The 19,438-nt window shown below is 39.8% G+C and overlaps 1 protein-coding gene across 3 annotated transcripts in view; it reads right to left on the bottom strand.

Annotated features, from left to right (window-relative positions):
- Positions 1-14,662, bottom strand: part of LOC117293329 (mucin-17-like) — a 32,128-nt gene extending 17,466 nt beyond the window's left edge. The window contains exons 1-10 of one of the 3 annotated variants that reach the window (XM_033775608.1): positions 14,617-14,662; positions 12,149-12,319; positions 11,604-11,747; positions 10,075-10,121; positions 7,522-9,740; positions 7,307-7,372; positions 7,091-7,156; positions 6,875-6,940; positions 5,684-5,866; positions 823-3,050 (exon numbers count right to left, since the gene is read on the bottom strand). In XM_033775608.1, coding sequence (XP_033631499.1) covers positions 823-3,050; positions 5,684-5,866; positions 6,875-6,940; positions 7,091-7,156; positions 7,307-7,372; positions 7,522-9,740; positions 10,075-10,121; positions 11,604-11,747; positions 12,149-12,270 — 5,141 coding nt within the window. In that variant the 5' untranslated portion in view covers positions 12,271-12,319; positions 14,617-14,662. Of the gene's footprint in view, positions 1-822; positions 3,051-5,683; positions 5,867-6,874; positions 6,941-7,090; positions 7,157-7,306; positions 7,373-7,521; positions 9,741-10,074; positions 10,122-11,603; positions 11,748-12,148; positions 12,320-14,559 lie in introns of all 3 variants that reach the window. The other 2 variants (XM_033775600.1, XM_033775618.1) reach the window with 2 other exon arrangements.
- Between the last annotated feature and the right edge of the window lie 4,776 nt (positions 14,663-19,438).

Below are 19,438 nucleotides of genomic sequence, written 5' to 3'. Positions count from 1 at the left end.
CCTATCAATGATTATGATAGGCATTCATGTACCTCGGTGAGTTTTATTGTTGTTAAGTAGGATTTGAAACTTTGCTTGGTGGAAATACAATATGGAAGGTTTGCGGTAACACCATGTAATGACTATCTCTAATGAGTTGGGGTGGTTCTAAAAAGGACCGTTGGTTTCAACTCTATTGTTGTTCTTTTCCAGCGCCTTGAGGCGAATTCTTTCTGCTATTGTTTTTGCGCTTTATAAATCTCTCTTTATTATTATTGTTATTATTATTATAGGCCAACATGTTTCCATTGTTTTGACCTCAGGGATGGTGTCTAATGCAGTGGGTCTGTTCAAGGTGTTGCCAAAATGCTTCAACGCCCAAAAAGTAGTTTGTATACCTGCGAATCAGAAATTGCAAAAATGCTGCAGCTCATTTAAAGGCAGTGGACACAATTGGTAATTACTCAAAATAATTGTTAGCATAAAACCTTGTTTGTGGTAACAATGGGAAGCTGGAAAAAAAAGTAATTTTCCACGAATTTGATTTCAAAACCTCATGAGGTCTCGAAATCAAGCATCTGAAAGCACACAACTTCGTGTGACAAGGGTGTTTTTTCTTTCATTCTTATCTTGCAACTTCAACGACCAAGTGAGCTCAAATTCTTACAGGTTTATTATTTTAATGCATATGTTGAGATACACCAAGTGAGAAGACTGGTCTTTGATGATTACCAAACGTGTACCTTCCCTTTAATAGTGCCAATTTGAATGCTAATGATTACATTATACATTTTATTTGTAGGGCTTTATAAATAATAACATGAGATCAAAACAAATATTCACCTTGATTTGGCTTTCCTTGTGATTGGCTCCACTATGGCAGAACTTTCACTGTCTGATGAAATGTCGTAGACACTTAAATCAAGAGGAGTTGGTGAGCTTCCTTTGCCTTTATTAGTTGTTCTCGACGGCGTTTTTTCTGTTTTGACGATAGGTCTAGTAACTTGTTGGTCAATCTTGCGTAGCTTCAGCACTGGTATCCACTTCTCACAAACGGAGGTACAACCGGGGGACTTTATGACAGCAGATGGAACTTCAAGAGTAGATGTGTCAATAGCAGACCCTATTGGGTACCTAGCTTCACTATTTGGTGATTCGGCTGTTGCGAATCCTTCAGATGTTTTGGCCTTCTTGGATGCTGGTGATGCCTTCCAAGCCCTGTAAATCCGTCTCTTGTTTACCGGTGGTGCCTGATGATCCTGGTTTGTCTGTTCAGTATTGCTAACGTCCTCAATGATTTGTTTCTCATCCATTGATTGACCTTCAACTCTGGTTTCTGGGAGAGTGTTTGAGCTGGTACTGGTCCCAAAAAGAGAACTAGGTGGATTTTTGGACTGTTTAAAAAGACTTGTCTTAGGGAGTGTAACTAAAGGAGCTTGTAAACTGGCATCACCAACATCTTGATAACCAGGATCAACAGGCTCAACTTTCACTTGATCCGTAGGCTCAACTTTCACATGATCCGTAGGCTCCACTTTCACTTGATCCCTAGGTTCCTCTTTCACTTTATCAGTCGGCTCTTCCTTCACTTTAAAAGTAGGTTCTACTTTTACTTTGACTGATTGAGGCTTATCAACTGAGTCTGAAGTGGTATTGCTCTTCTCGGCAGAACCTGCAGTTGTGGCCTCTGCATGGGTGTTGTTCACAGGAACATCACATACTGTAGATGAGCTCGTTAATGGTTCACTCCCTGGACAGGATCCTGAGGCAGATACAGGAGGACTCGACTCTGAAATCTGAAATAATGTTCCATCAGCAGGTCCTTGAGATTTGTCGTCAAGTGAGCTTTCTCTAAATGAATTGCTATCAGTTGTAGTGCTGTTGGCAACAGAACAAAGGTTTGTACAAGCTACACTTGCTTGGATTTTGCATGGTTTGTTCACTGGACAAGAAAGAGATATTCCCGCATCAATAAGCTCTTCTTTCACTTTGACTGGTTGAGGCTTATCAACGGAGTCTGGAGTGGAATTGCTCTTCTTGGGAGTACAAGTTAAAAAATTAAAGAACGATTCTTTAAACGAGCTTGTTAATGGTTCACTACCTGAGCTACATACAGAGGCAGATACAGGGGTACTCGACACCGATCCCTGAAACAATGTTCCACCAGAAAGTCCTTGAGATTTACCTTGAAGCGAGCTTGCTTTTGATGAAACTTTGTACGTTGGAGTACTGTTGGAGACAGAATAAGGGTTTGTACAAGCTCCAGTTGTTTTCTGGATATTGTAATTATGCTTCACTGGTCGGTTTTTACTAGCTGTTCGAGATTTGACTGGGTTCTGACGGGATCCTGCAGCAATACTCTGTGGTAATTTAGTTCCAGCTTTAACACCAGAGACAACTCCAGTTGAAGACACCGGCCCTTGAAATACTGTTTGACCAGCAGTTCCTTGAGATTTACCTCGAGTGCAGCTTTCCCCAAGTGAAACTTTGTAAGTCCCAGCAGTGTTGGTGACTGAATAAGACGTTGTACAAGCTCCAGCTGTTGTCTGACTGTTGTACGTATAGGTCACTGCTCGGGAAAGAGATAATTTTGTCTTTGTTGTTTGAGATTTAACTGGGTTCTGAAGAGAGGATCCCGCAGCAACACTCTGTGATAACTTACTACCAGGTGTAGCACCAGAGACAACTCCAGTTGAAAACACTGGCCCTTTAAATACTATTCGACCAGAAAGTCCTTGAGATTTACCTTTCACTGAGCTTCCGCTTAACAAAACTTTAGTGACAGGACAAAAGTTTGTACAAGCTACACTGGTTGCATGGTTTTTGGACTGTTTGGTAACTGGACAGGAACTTGATGATCTGGCAAGCAAACTTGACAGTAGTCCACTAACAGGCGTAGAACACGAGGAAGATTTGCGACAAGAAGAGACTTGGCTGGTGGGTTTTAGGCATTTCTTTCGACATGCTTTGGTCAATGACCTCTGAGACACTGGAGAGATGAGTGATGATGTTGTTGCTTCTTTGAGGAGCTGCAGTCTTTGCGTTCTTATGGCCATTACATCTTGTGAAATCTGATGAATAAAGAAATGGTGAACTTTGACATGTTACTATGACTGTGATGAATTAAAAATGACTAGAGGCTTGGCTAAAGAGTTTTTGGCATTTCTTTCGACATGCTTTGATCAATGACTACTGAGACATTGGAGAGATGAGTGGTGATGTTGTTGCTTCTTTGAGGAGCTAGTCTTTTTCGTTTTGTGAAATCTGATGAATAAAGAAAAGGTGAACTTTGACATGTTACTATGATTGTGATGAATTACAAATGACAAGAGGCTTGGCTAAAGAGGTTTTGACATTTCTTTTGACATGCTTTGATCAATGACTACTGAGACATTGGAGAGATGAGTGATGATGTAGTTGCTTCTTTGAGGAGCTGCAGTCTTTGTGTTCTTATGGCTATTACATCTTGTGAAATCTGATGAATGAAGAAATGGTGAACCTTGACATGCTACAGTCACTAAGATGAATTTCAAATGAAAGGGGTGCATTAGGCACAGCTGTATTGTGTGCCACTTAAGTGGTCAATTGACGGATCCATTAGGCTCCACCCACAGCACACGTGTGAGTGAAAACATGTGAGCCTCTCCAATGCCATTCTGCGCCAAGCACACGCCCAAGGAAGTCAGACTTTATTTTGTCAGACTTTTGGTGGCGCAATGGGTTGTGATTGGCAGGGATGCCAGTGACTCTTTCCTTCAGAGCCTGAACAAAAATCGCTGCGAAGGAAAGGTGGTCACCGCCCCCCATCCCCCTCCCCCCCTGACCAAAAAACAACTATTAAACATATAAACAGCGATTTTTTTATAAAACATAAAACTGCCCTCGCCCCCTGCAAAAACAGCAGACAAAAGTGCAGATACTGGTCCTGGACAAGTACCAATGTTGTCTGCATGCTTAAAGGCCTAGTCACACTGCAGCGATAACAAAAACGATAATGACCACGACGCAAAGAGAACACATTCTATTGGTTGAATTGCTCCACGCAGAATACGCCCATGCTTATTCAACCAATCGAGGGCGTGCATTTTTATCTCTGCCCGTGCAACGGCAGAGATATTGTCCTTGTGGTGGATATTCTTCTTCTTCTTCTCCTTCTTCTTCAGCTTGCATTTGCAAAACCGTGGCCACATATTGGGCTTGGGCTTAGGCTCCGTCAGTTATTTAGAAAACATGTGCTTTTCTAACGGGGCTTCAAACAGGCAGACGAAGCCCAAGCCGAAGCCCAAGTGACATCCCAAGCTAAAGCCGCGGTTTCGTAAAAAACGGAACCAAAAATTCCAACCTCGTACCTAAAGCTTGTAAGCCGATCAGAATTGCAACGTAAAAATATAACGAGGTTGTTTTATTTACGTGATGAGTGAATCCTCTACGCTGCGCTGCGAGACGATCACCACCGAAGCTTTTCCCCACGTTATTGCAATGGGGGATTTTCCGGTCGCAGTGTGACCTGCACCGTGAACGTTAAAAACACTCTGCCGTGGTCTGGAGCTTATTCACGGCATACGGGTTCGGTGAAAACCCGGAGAGCCAACGGATGTTAACCGTGCTAACCGTGTATGGTTGTTAGTTACATGAGCTTTAGTTTGAGTGAGGAAACTTCGCAATCGTCACCGTTAATCCGTAAGTCAATAGTCATTCAATAACGGAGCATTTTTATAGAAAAATTGTTTTAAATTAGCTTATTAGCTTTTACAAATTATTCTTTTCACAGTGCATCTTAAGAAAAGGTTTTGAATGTTTTTGGAATTTATGTGAGATTCATTACCTTGCCAAATGTCTTTGCAATGAAATATGTTGTAAAACAACTGCATGATACTGTTGGTAACAGTACCAAACTTAAGTGTTTCTTAGTAAAAGTTGGACACTTGATATTAATAGTGTTATCACTTGTCCATGTAATAATAGGCAGCTGACTTTTACCTAATCAAAAAGGTACGGTGGCCCAAAAGGACATCGCATAACTGTAAACTTGTCGGCATACGTATGCCGTGAAAATATTTGGGAATATGTGCGCATGCTTACGTATGCGCTTGCGTATGGTGGGATTTCGTTAAGATATTCGCGAGTAACGTATGCGAATATGTTTGAGTTGTCGAAAATGTTATTATACTTTGTCGCATATGTTTAATTAAAATTTCTAATATATATCTGTGGATTTTTAGCATCCAGTCTGATCGCGACATCATACTTATTCGCGAATAATTTCTTGACACCGCATACGTATGCGCAAACATTTGCGAATAAATTTGTGACATCGCAAACGTATGCAATCAAAAAGGTACGGTGGCCCAAAAGCACATCGCATAACTGTAAACTTGTCGGCATACGTACATGTATGTCGTGAAAATATTTGGGAATATGTGCGCATGCTTACGTATGCGCTTGCGTATGGTCGTATTTCGTATTCGCGAGTAACGTATGCGAATATTGTTCTGTATCACCCCCAAAACACACACAATTTTCATTTCTCCAAGTGCAACATAAACCATGCAGAATATTATGCTCCACCCCCCGCCGGGCAGAGATACCCGTATTTGCTCAAATACAGCTACCGTGCTTTCTAGTTTAACTTATTGTTTTCGTTCTCGTTATCGGGGCCCGGGCCTTTACATCAAATAACATGAAAATAAAAGGCTATCCTCACCTTAATTCTCTGCTCTTTAAGCTTCCTAAAATGTTGTTGTTTCCTGCAGATGAGCTCCTTGGTTGTTTTTAAGCTACTCTCTACTGTAATCAGCCTTTTGTGAAAGCGTTCTTCCTTAAGAGACAGCTGAAGCAAGATGTCTTTCAGATCCTTTTGCGAGGTTCTCCTCTTCCGAGGGGTTTTCTGAAATTTTTGATAAAAAGACAATACAGAAAGAGTAAATTTAAAAGCACTTTACAATCAGTGCCTTTTATCTTAGTGTAGGTGGTTTTTATTTTAGAGACAAGACCATTCACAAGGTGTACAGCCAAACTAATTGTGAATGCAATGAAATATTGATTGATATTTTCAGCCACATAAAATGTTATCCATTGGTTTTGTTTAGTTTAATAGACCTATTGCGTATTGACCAATCACAACCCATTGCGCAACCAAAAGTCCGACATGCGTGCGCATATGCTTGGCGCGAGTGGCAGATGTGTGCAGAATTGGCATAGGAGAGGCTCAAGTGTTCTTGGTCACACATGCGCCGTGGGCCGAGCCTAATGGATTGGTCCATTTTCTGCAAAGTTTACCAGACATCCACTTCATTGGGATTTGCATTGATGTCTTACCAACTAGACCACCGAGGTTGCCCAATAGCTAAAATCCTATATTTTAGCAACAATTCTGCCGTGGGTTCGAATCCCACCAAAGTAATACGCCTGTAATTTTTTTCACAGAACTCAAAAAAGTACTGAGTATACAGTGCTAACACCTATTGGTGTATGGGTAAAACAAAATAAATATATTTGTTTTCCCTGATGCAAATTTAACATCTCTTAATTCCTTGTGGTACCTGCTTCTAAAACATAGGATTTGAACTGCCTCTCTAGCTACCAGGTAATCTTGGTGTTCTAGCTGGTAAGACACTGCTCTACAATTGGAAAGACTGAGGGCTCAAATCCCACTGAGTAATATATTGTTCACACATCGCTGTAAGAGTAAAGCCAAATTGAAACCATTCTTATGGCAGTCCCAAACAAGGGCACTGTATGCCGAGAATTTTTTTTGTGAATATCACCAATGAAAGACTCTTGGCCACAATTCCTTACAGGCCCCCAGAAATAACCAACCTCTCATGAGAAAAGAAAAATACTACCCTGGAAACTTCCAAAGATTTGGAACAAGTGTGAACAATGTTGTACTTACCAATACTGGTTGCTGTAGTTTATCGGTTTCTGTTGGAGGGTTGCGAACTTCTTTTTGATTGATAGTCTGGGGGGTGCAAGAAAGACGTCTAACATTGAAGTGATTTGAAAAATGTTAATCAGTGATTTAAATAATGTTTTCTCATGAAAAAAGGAAAAAATACTATCCTGGAAATTTGCAATGATTTGGAACAAGTGTAAACAATGCTGTACTTACCGATACTGGTTGCTGTCGTTTATCGGCTTCTGTTGGAGGGTTGCGAACTTCCTTTTGATTGATAGTCTGGGGGGTGCAAGAAAGACGTCTAACATTGAAGTGATTTGAAAAATGTTAATCAGTGATTTAAATAATGTTTTCTCATGGAAAAAGGAAAAAGTACTATCCTGGAAATTTGCAATGATTTGGAGCAAGTGTAAACAATGCTGTACTTACCGATACTGGTTGCTGTCGTTTATCAGCTTCTGTTGGAGGGTTGCAAACTTCCTGTGGATTGATAGTCTGGGGGGTGCAAGAAACACTTTTAACATAATTGATTTATACAACGTCAATCAGTGATTTGAATAACATTTTCTCATTAGAAAAGAAAAAATACTACTAATGAAAATTTGCAATGAATTTCAGAACAAATAAGAACACTGGGTACTTACCAATACTGGTTGCTGTCGACTGTCAGCTTCTTTTGGGAGGTTGCAAACTTCCTTTTGATTTCTACTCTTCAGAGTCCAGGGAAGACTTCTGATATTAGTAGTTTGAATCATGTTGTCAGTGCTACTGCCTCCTTCTAGAGGAACAGTTGAGCTTAGTGTCTGCGGTGCGGAAGGCATTGTTTGAGTAGATGACGCAACATCAGTTGGAGCTGCAGTGTCCAGATCTGGTTCTGATTTGATTGTTACTGTGTTTGGTTCAGGAGATGGAGGTTCAGTTTTGATATGCGTTTCAGACTCGACCTTTTCTTCTTTGATGACAGTTTTTGTACCCCTTTCAGGATGGGGCTTATCCACAGGCGAGTTGACAAGAAAGGGTCTTCTGAGTTGTTCGGTGGAATCAGCAGGTTCATTGGCATGCAATGTCAGGGGATGATTTTGATCCGATTGTGTACCATCGTCAGAGAGCAGCGGTATTAGCTGCCCACTTTTCAGTAACGATTCTAAAACTTCCAGAGAGATTTCTGGAATCTGCTGCACCCCAAAACGAGCTCGCTCGCTACCCTTCTTGGACGCCTGAATCAATAAACGCTGAAGCTCTTCAATCTGCTGTACTTGTCTGTCTTGTGACTTCGGAGAGTCCAGGAGTTTCATTAGAAGCTGCTGTACCATTCTGTCTGGCGACTCAACCACCTGGGCCTGAGGGTGCTCACCTGCATGAAGCCTGCTACGTGCAGCAGCCAGATTTACACGTGGCCTTGGCCCTTGGCTTTTGACCAGCAGCTTGGTCAGTTCTCGTCGGAGGCTTGGCGGAAGCTGAACTCTTGTGACACTTGCTTCTCCACTGAGTTCAATTGATTCAAGAGGGTCCTCAGTAGAAGCTACACCGGGCGTAACAAGTGACGAGGGGTCTTTTTCGCCAAGTTCAGGGTTTGATTGTGGTAGGTTTAGTCTAGTTACCTCAGGAGGAGTTTTTCCAATAACCAAAGTATTCTGAGATTTCCCATCAACTGGTGAACTTGGTAATGCCAAAGAGTTTAATTCTGAACCTTTTTCAGATTTATTAGATATACTGGAAGCCTGAGCTGTACTTGCTTTTGTTTGTGCACTTTTTGAGTCAGTTTTTGAAGTCCCATCACTGGTCAGATTTTCTTCTATTTTCTTGATCACATTTTCTTCACCCAAATCTAATACTTTCTTTGTTTGCTCCAGTGATGTGCTTATTTCTCCAGCAGCAAATACTTTGCCAATTCCATCCGGCGTTTGAGACACACTAATTTTCTTGGCTTTTTTCAAATCAGATTCCGTTCCCGACTCTGTTGCACTTTTGATCACATTGCTTTGGCTGTTGGCGTTTGTTCTATTTTCACTCTTATCGGCAACCAATAGTTCACTTGTCTTTTCTTGCCTTGAAGTGCTTTTCTTTTGGTCAGTACTCTTCTCTTGTCCTTGCTTATCTTCAGACTTTGAGCTTTTCAATCCACTCGCTGAATTCTTTACTACAGTACTCTCACCGATGGCTGGTGTGCTTGTGCTTGGTTGAGTTTTCTGATACTTGAGAGTTTTCTCACTCTCAGAGCTACAACTCCTTTTCTTTCCATTCTTGTCCAGATCTCCTGTACAAGAACTTTCACACACTGTAAGTCTGCTTAGACCGGATTTCCTATATGTATCGGTTAGTATAGTATCTTTTACTTTACTGGATACTGAATGTGAAGACAACTTCGGTACAGAACTGTTTTTAGAGAGATGATTGGTTTGAATCACTTTGGAAGTTGCTTTGATAGTGGTGCTGAGGGGGTTTTCCTTGGTGTTGTTCTGTTTCAAAGATGAGTTGACCCCTGAACTATGACCTTCTACCTCAATAGCTGATCTTGTTACTCCAGTGATACACGTTCCCTTGCCAGTGCTCGCTACAGCTGTCTGCTTCACTGAACTAGGATTTGTCGTTTGAAAGCTTCCTTTTTGTTGGTCCCACCTGCTTGTTCTTGCTGAACTTTTAGTGAATGGTAGATCCCATCTGCTTTTTCTTGCGAATGAACTTAGTGATGAAGAATTCATTGACGACGAGTACGGGCCAGTCACTTTTTTCTGTGGTGCTTCAAAATCCATCTTAGCACTCCACGTCCTATTCTGGGATGAGTTGCTGTTATGATTGCCATGGAAATATTGGCGCCATACATTTCTTTGATTTTGCTGCCAGGATCCCTTCATCAATCCTCCTTGGGAAGGGATGGGGGGGGGGTGGTAAAAAAAATCCATTATTGCAGATGCATTCCAATTGTATGCCTACAGAGTATCTAATTGGTAATATAAACTTATCGAGCGTGATTTTATAATGAAAGATTACTCAACACTAATGACGCAACAGTACAATTGACAAATGATAAAACGAAATGGAATGACCCTTTTCAGTAGCACTCGGTTTGGCGCGAAATAAAATATCATGGAGGTTAAATTGTCTGCTCATTTGACGAAATTGACCGAGAAAACCTATATTTACCTTATAAGATTTAAACTTGAGAATTACAAATAAGTTAACAAATGCATACCAACCTGGGTAAGTTTGTTGACTGTAACTTGGACCCACCGCTCTGAGTTGTCTGTAATCAAGTAAGTAACCGTTATCAGAAAACAAATGTTCTGAAATATACTATGCAGCAGCCATCTCTACGTAGAATGAGAGAATGATCTGCTAAAACTTACCCCAGACTACAATGTGTGTGTACATTCAGTATTTTCCCATAGACTTTAAAAGCACTGGACACATTAGATCAGTATTCTCACTTGGTGTGTCCCTTCATGTGCATAAAATAACAAGCCTGTGACAATTTTGGCTCAATTGGTCCATCAAAGTTGCAAGAGAATAATGAAACAAAAATAATGTGTGTGCTTTCAACAGATGCATAATTCAGCTTAAGTCTTTTATTATTTGAGTGAGAAATTACCTCTTTCTCAAAAACAGTGCATTACTTCAGAGGGAGTTTATATGCTAACAATTTGTTTGAGTAATTACCAAGTGTCCAGTGCCTTTAAAGGGAAGGTACACGTTTGGTAAGCACTCCTCAAAACAAGTTTAACTTAAAAACTGACTTGGTAACGAGCACTTGAGAGGGAAACGACTCCCTCTGAAGTAAAGTAGTTTTTGCGAAAGAGGTAATTTCTCACTAAAATATTAAAACACTTCTAGCCAGAAGTCTTTTATTCCTATCTGAAAGCACATCAATTTGTCAAACAATAGTGTTTTTTCTTTCATGATTTCCTCGCAACTTTGATGACCAAATTTTCACAGGCTTGTTAATTTATGCTTATGTTGGGACATTGGTCTTTGACAATTACCAAATGTGTTCAATGCATTTGGACTTTCCAATGGAAGTGATTTTCACAAAATGAAAACAACCTTGTACTTTCAAAGATGAAGTTCCAGACCAGCAGTAGTTCATTTACTGGTATGGGTTTTGGATGTCACTTTTTAAAGCTGGTCTTCCTGTTCTGTCTTTGACATGCAGTTTCATCATATTGCTCAGGGCTCAAATTTGGTGCACAATTCCTGCAGCTCAAAATTTGTACTAGATCATCAAATGTTTTACAAGACCTGATTCACTAATAAATGAATGAATGAATGAACTATGAGAATTATTTTTTACGCAAACAGAAATCTTTTGGGTAACACTTTTTTACTCAACAGAAATGAAAAAAATAACACTGCAGGTCTGTATGTTTACATTTTTGAAAGGACAAAGGCACCAAGGCATTTTCGCAATGGTATAGGCATGGAGGTAGAAAATAGGGCGCCCTATAATTAGAAAATTGTCAATTTCTACTGGAGAATTTCAAGGGCACCGAGGCATTGACCAGACGGCATAGAGGTTATTGCCTTCATTGCCTCCATAAAGTGTCAGGCCTGCACAGGCCTTGGGCCTGAAGTCCAGTGTAAATTTCGAGCCCTGCTTCTCAGACCCAAACATTTAGTTATTGGTTTTTCATTTTTTATACTTTCCTCAAAAAGTGCTGTGACACCAAGAGTTAAAGCACTTCAAACAAAAATCAAATATGACATAAAATATATATCTTGTTCAGCATACCTTTGGTTTTGCTCTTCTTGTAGCTGTTTAGATTGTCTCCGTTGTTTTATAGCAATGCGATGATTATCACTGACGAGGTGCTTGGCATAAGATGATAGAGAGTCAGCCTGGGAATTACATAAACTACATATGTGCATCTGTCCACTGTAAACAAAAACAAAAACAAACAAAAAACAGAGAGAAAGAGTGAAGATTTCAAAGTTTTTTCCAAATCTTAATGAGAAAATGCATGTCGTAATTTTTAACTGTGACAGAACATGTACTACTGTTGGGCGTGTTTGTATGCGCACGTGCTTAGATTGTAAATTGCTCTATGCACTTATAAATAATAACAGTATTTATAAAGCGCCAAATTGCCAAAGGATACAAGGCGCTGAGAAAGAAGGGGGAAAAGACAGAACAAAGATAAAGACGACCAGCTACAAAGAGGGAAAAAGGTGGGTTTTGAGAGCATGTTTTATAGCACATATCAATGTGACGACGGATGGTCTGAAGGTTGGGTTTTATGTTTGTTTACAAAAACAATAAAAGTACACCATTCTGACCTGCCATATTGATTTTCCAGCTGTTTATGGTGGATCAATGACCAGAAATGTTCCTCATACTGTCCCCATGTAGTGTAGTCCAGCTTACACGTGGGGCACATCAACGACTGCTCCGTACTCATCTTGATGCTGGTTGTTTCACTGCTGGTCCTGGCTCAATATCAGTAAAAGCTAGAAAACAAAGACAACATTTTGTGTTTTAGACCTCGTCTCATGAACTTGGTATCAAAGTTACATGTGCTGTAAACAATAACAGTTCTAGGAGTATGAACAAGCAAATGTCCATTTGACATCAAGAACACAACAGACAACCATACAAAATACAATTCTGTTTTGTTCTCATTAATTCTATGTGTCAACTGCAACAATTACACCTCAAGCAGGCTACATTCATAATCATACATAGGAAACTAAGACTATAATGTTAAACTTGAGGTGACAACTAACCCTACAGATCATTCACTTGGACCCTACATCACCAGCGACTACTCCTAGAACTACATGTATGAGAAGAACTATGGTGGAGGAAGGTGACACATCCCAGCCACTCAGTAGCCCACCTTGTTGGGTTGTTGGCTCTACTTTGTCACCCCTCTTAAATGTCATACTCATTATTGGTGACTATTATTACAGCCAACAGCTAAGACCACCTATGTTAAAAAGAGAGCCATGGTAACACTTTTCTGCCCCAACTTGACAATTGTCCCATCTATAGCTACCTGTAGTTACCTGCACAGGCTCTAATTTAAGACTGGTCCCTAAATGCCCACCTAAGTAATTATTTCATTCAAAACTGACGTCCCAACTTTGGTCATTATCGTTCCTACGGACGACCATGGAGGCTACCTCCATGGTACGATGACCGATCGATACGACAAATTTCGAGAGAGAAAAAAAAGGAGCGCCACAGTAACTGCACTGGGTCTAGTCCCAACTCGGAACTATGGATGGGAAGATTATAAAGTTGAGTTGGGGCGGAACAACTGTTTATTGGCAATTTCTACCTTCATCCTGTTCATGATATTGATATGCATGGGACAATACAATAACACCATGCAGTGCACTATTATGCATGTCTTGTGACAAGTGTTTACACGACACGTCCGTACATTTCTACTACATAAAGAGAGCCATATCGTAGGACGTCCTGTTTTCAAGGTGTCCCTAAAATCAAAGCAAATCTTTTATCTCTCTGTGCGCGATGTAAACAGTCCCTACACAAAATGTTTGTGGTTTGACTTGCCAAGCAAAGAGTCTCCTCTCCCTTGACCAAAACTTTGAAACTTGTAAGGATCCACTGGTAAGTTGCACTTGCAACTGCAAAAAGTATTGGTATTTTAAGCCCACAAGGTACAAAAATGTTTCATTATGTTGGGGCCACATACAAAAAATTGCCCACTGAAAAAATTTCATCAAACACTTTTTCAATTTACAATTCTTTTTCAATTTACAATTCACGCCAATCAAATCATGTGACTGAATTTTCTGCTGAGCATTTTGGAATAAAAAATACAGAGGCTTTCGAAGCCATGTGCCTTATTATACCACTTTCTAATATTTTGAGCATTTTTTTAACCCGCATATCAATATTATTATTAATATTAAAATTCAAACGTTGGCTATTATAGTAGTAGTATAGGTGATTCGGATAACTTTCCGTATGACGCCACCACTTTTTCACTAATTTTTACAAAAAGGGATATCTCATTGAGGTAAATTAGATACTATATTATTTCATATCGAATGAAAAAGTGGTGGCGCCATACAGAAACTTTTCCGGTGATTCAATTATCACTGTTTATTTTATACGCATCGGTCTCATCACTACTAATGGCGACAGTGATGAGACCGATGTTATAAAAGCGTAGCCATTGACAGCTCAACAAGGTGGGCTAAGAATTCTTGTAGTCACTGCAGATGTTTCTTACACGTATGGCTTCACCGGGAAACCATTTTTCTTGTTTGCCTCGAAAACAGGAAAAACTCAAAACAAATGGGATGCTGTTGAAGCATGGAAGATTCCTCCAGCTCCATGATTGAAGTCATCAAATCAAAGATCGGTGTGTGGTGCGAAAATTTCAATGTCCATCAAGTTTTAATAATGTTTGCATACCTCTTATATAAACAAATGAAGGTAATTAGGGCATCAGTTGATATTTATGGCATCATTTTCTTTTCCAATTTAAAGAAGGGCAATAATATACCGTGAAAACAGGACCTCACAATAAAGGCATCACAATACAAGGCACAAACCCCAAATAAGCAATCGCATTTATTTAGCAAGGACACTTCGGCACCCAGTCGCAAACTCGCAAGAGGAAAGCCCTGACTGAAATCAACACTAACTTCATATTAACAACAACAGAATATGGTCACGTCAGACTCGTGGTTCATACATTTGAAATTATTACCATCATATTGTTTTTGTAGGAAGAAAATCAAGACGTATTCCGGCGCTAGTTTTGTACCTGTGGTGATAAGACATGCGCCATCATTCAGCAGCATGCTGCAGCACTAGATTCCCAGAAACCTCAGCTGATTGCCCCTTTTGGAAACTACGGTTAAAGATTAGGAGGCCGGGCTCGCTTGTTTTGGGCTCCGTATCCTCTGGCAGTGGCACACGCTTTCAAAGAGCCTGAGCCCAAGCGCAAGCCGTGGTTTCGAAAAGGAGTACTGTACACGGTGCGCGCATGCAGCAGCCGCCCGGCCGCGGCGCCGACCGTATCCGAATTTGCGGCTACAGATAACGGCTACGACTGTTACTAACGGTGTTGCTAACGAAGTCCCATACTTCAACGCGTGGATGATGGCGCCGCGGAGACTCAGCCGTAGCCTTAGCTGCCAATTCGCACATGGCCCATAATTAAAACAAAAATCTCTGATGAGCTGGATCTGGAGAATAATATTCTCAATGGGGGCGGGGCGGAGCTGGATTTCAATAGGGAGTTCGCGAGTATTTTTTTACACAAAATAATACTTCTGTTGTTTCGAAACTGTGCGGGTGGGATGGGATTTTAAAAGAAATAACTGAGAATAATCTGGTTCAAGGGGATATCGCGGTTAAATTAAGTCATTTCAGTGACTATCCGGGCAGAGCAACACACGACGCCCCGATCCGACAGAGATTTGGTTAAAAATGATGTTTCGAAACTGTTGGTGTGTGAAAGAAATGACTGTAAATCAAAATTAAGTTTTTATAGAACAAAACAAACATTTATCAATGAACGAGAAGTGGTGGTTTCAAGCTTACGACCAAGATCGTAAATTTCGTTCCTGATTTTGTAAACGCCAGTAACTTTGTGACCTCCATAAAAAGTGCCGACGGTGGACTTTTCATTTTTGGTTCCTCTGCTACTACCACACATGTTCAGTCAGCATGCAAGTTTATTGCCCCATATCGGTGTACACTGTACATTAAACGGTTTACTTTATGAAGCCATTTTCATATCGAAATTCTGGTTGATGAGTCGACAATTTATTTGGAAAATACCAACAATATGGCCATTCAGCTTGCCGTGTATCTCGCCATCTCTCTCGCGTCATATCAAACACCCTCACACCTCTCGCGCGAGAGCAGTGATCTCGCGAGACCACTATCTCAGCGCGTGGGGCCGATTTAACGACTTGTCCACAAGTCTACACACCATAGACTGAGATCAGATTCAAGGACAAGAACAATCATTTGAAGAAGGTTCTCCATGTTATAATCTGAACATCTGACGTCACATTTCGAGGTGCATTGGCCATGGTAGGCTCTATTTTTATCTCATGATCACGCGTTCACACGGCAGTAATTTGATTGTTTAACTGGGGTCCCGCCCTTGGTGAGGAATTCTTCCATGCTTAGATAACAAATTGATAAGATTTTGCAAGAGAGCTTCAGTAGTAGAGACGGTAGAAACTTAGAGACAGTAGATACTCTTGCCTTTATGGGATATACAATTTGCAAAATTTTACAATCGATGCTATACAATTATTTATCAATATAAGCAAGAGAGCCTTGCTAAAAGGCTCCCGTGTGAAAGGTGCTTTACATTATTGTTTACATGTATATTGGCCGACCGTGTTAGTTCGCAAAGAGTAAAAGGAAGGCCACGCAATTTCGAGGCAAATTTGTGTGGACTGCATTCTACTTTTATATCTTTCTAACCGTAATATGCATTTCTATAACAAACGGTTTCAAACGCTTTTTAAAGGCAGTGGACACTATTGGTACGGCTCCCTCTGAAGTGCAATAGTTTTCGAGAAAGAAGTAATTTTCCACAAATTTGATTTCGAGACCTCAAGTTTAGAACTTGAGGTCTCGAAATCAACCATCTAAACGCACACAACTTCGTGTGACAATGGTTATTTTTCTTTCATTATTATCTCGCAACTTCGATGACCGATTGAGCTCAAATTTTCACAGGTTTGTTATTTTGTGCATATGTTGAGATACACCAACTGTGAAGGCTAGTCTTTGACAATTACCAATAGTGTACACTATCTTTAAAGACCAACTCGACCGCTCCAAGGCAACGAAAAGTGTCAGTTCTGATAGCAACTTTGGTTTATTTAGAAGAAGGCTGAGTAGTTGGGGGGGGGGGGGACTTAATTATTTATTACTAAATTGTTAACATGTTATTATCTTCTTCTTCTTTTTTTGTTTTGGGGGGTGCAAGAAATTACACATCGGCGCAATACACACAGGGGGATTTTTATAAATTGAAGGCTCATGAAATGTAATCAACACGGACACGCATCTAACAAGCCCAATTAGAAAAGTACCGAGTATTTTATTACCAGCTTATCGGGGAGCCATAACTCATAAACGACACAACGAACTTAAAGGAACACGGGTTGCCTTGAATCGGTCGAGTTGGTCTTTGAAAAGCGTTTGTAACCGTTTGTTTTAACATGCATATGATTAGAAAGATATTTTAAAGACAGTGGACACTATTGGTAATTGTCAAAGACTAGTCTTCACAATTGGTGCTCAACATATGCTTAAAATAACAAACATGTGAAAATTTGAGCTAAATCGGTCGTCGAATTTGCGAGATAATAATGAAAGAAAAAACACCATTGTCACACGAAGTTGTGTTCTTTCTGATGCTCGATTTCGAGACCTCAAATTCTAAACTTGAGGTCTCGAAATCAAATTCGTGGAAAATTACTTCTCTCTCGAAAACTATGTCATTTCAGAGGGAGTTGTTTCTCACAATGTTTTATACCATCAACCTCTCCCCATTACTCGTTAGCAAGTAAGGTTTTATGATGATAATTATTTTGAGTATTTACCAATAGTGTCCACTGCCTTTAAAAGTAGAATATAATGATCCACGCAAGTATCACTCGAAATTGTGGGGTTTTCCTTTTACCTCGTCGACTAACACGGTCGGCCATTTATGGCCGACCGTGTTAGTTCGCAAAGTAAAAGGAAAACCACGCAATTTCGAGGCAAATTTGTGTGGATCATTGTATTCTATACTTTAAAATCATCTTTATTTCTAACCATATGCATTTTATAGCAAACGTCTACAAACGCTTTTCAAAGACCAACTCGACCGATCCAAGGCAACGTGTTCCTTTAAACGCATGTGCGATTCGAATATAGGCTACAATTTTTAAAAACGAGTACAAATTCAACTTATGACTCAAACTTATTCTCGGCCGTAATACAAGTTTGTTTGTTTTTGTTATTGGCCAACGATGGGCCAACCCAACAGAGTATAATAATGTGCGAAAATAACTGGTTGGAACAATGGGGTCACGTCGGAATATAGGTGAGTCGGAATATAGCATAGGTCACGATGTATACCTCTGCACGATGTTCACGTACTTCCCTTGTTAAATTGCTCTCATGTGAAAGGGGTTTTACACGTGACATGTACATGTACATGCATGTACACACCACAGTGTTTTTTGAGATGCCTCCGATTTCATAGTTTATAAGCCATGATTTTCACGTTTCAATTTTCATGTTATAAGCCATCATGTTTTTAAGATGCCTCAATTTTCATAGTTTGTAACCATGATTTGTAAACCATATTCTCATGCTTCAATTTTCATGGTTTATAAACCATGAATTTGATGCTTCAATTATTATTGTTTATAAACCATGATTTAAAGATGCGCAATTTTCCATATGAACCGTGATTTATAAATGTTTATTGCATGTTCATGGTTTGTAAACCATAAACTTACACACAACAAATACTACTGGGTATGTAAATCATAAAAAGGATCTGACAACACTTTCTATGGTTTACATCTATTATTGCTATACCAAACATGCCTTAAAAGTGTCAATACACAGACGGCGCCCCACATCCCCCCAGGGAGCTTATTCCAACGGGCACTGAGGAGGAGCAGCTTAGGCGAAACTTGCACGGTCTCCGTGGTTTACATTATATTAGGGCATGGAAGGATGGAAGGAGGTCAGTCTATTTCTACCTCCATGGTTATAACTACATTTTGAAACTGAGTTTTACTTCTTGGTTGTACAATTTTAAGTAGGCCGTATACTATAACTCTTCAAAAATCTCACAAAATCTCGCTTTGCTTAATCTGCTCCTCATCTTTTCCCCAGACTTTGGTCTAGTTTGCCTGAAAACATTCGCAATTCACTACTGCTCTTGCCCTTCCACAGCTTTCTTAAATCACTAAGATTTTCTGTCTGCCAAGCTCATGAATCTATTATATAGTACCTTAAGCTGAATTACTTGTGCAATATTTTAAGTTGTTTTATTTTTCTACAAGTTTACTTTTTATTTATTTATTTATTTCCTTTTATTGTTTATCCTTACCTTATCGTTATTTCTACTTATTTATTTTAAATTTATTTTGTATTCTTATTATCTGCTATTGGTTGTATAATTTTCTGTTTTTTAATGCTTTGTGTACTACATGTATATTATGTTAAATCTATATTAATTGTATTGTGTACCCCAGATGTGGGGCAACAGATCTACGGATCATAGTATGTATTTGCTTTTGTTGTCCCTTGCTCATCTCGGGGTATATTGTCAATGTATTATGTTTTGTACTGTTATGGCAAATAAAATAATAATAATAATAATAATAATAATAAAACACGTTTTATTTGAGGAGAGAGCCATGATGGAAGAATTTCATTTTTTGTTGAATGTCGATTTGAACAGTAGCCACATCAGAAGAAGGTCCTGTTCTGTGTAATCAGATCAGATGCAATTTCTATTTTTAAATCTGTCGAAACGTTTTAAACACGATTGCATGCCATGCCATTGCGCAACTGTTGCAACACACTTCCGAGAGCTAGCTCGCCAGACA

The sequence above is a fragment of the Asterias rubens genome, chromosome 1, assembly GCF_902459465.1.
Source record: "Asterias rubens chromosome 1, eAstRub1.3, whole genome shotgun sequence".
Lineage (NCBI taxonomy): Eukaryota > Metazoa > Echinodermata > Asteroidea > Forcipulatida > Asteriidae > Asterias > Asterias rubens.
This window is presented reverse-complemented; position numbering and strand designations above follow the sequence as displayed.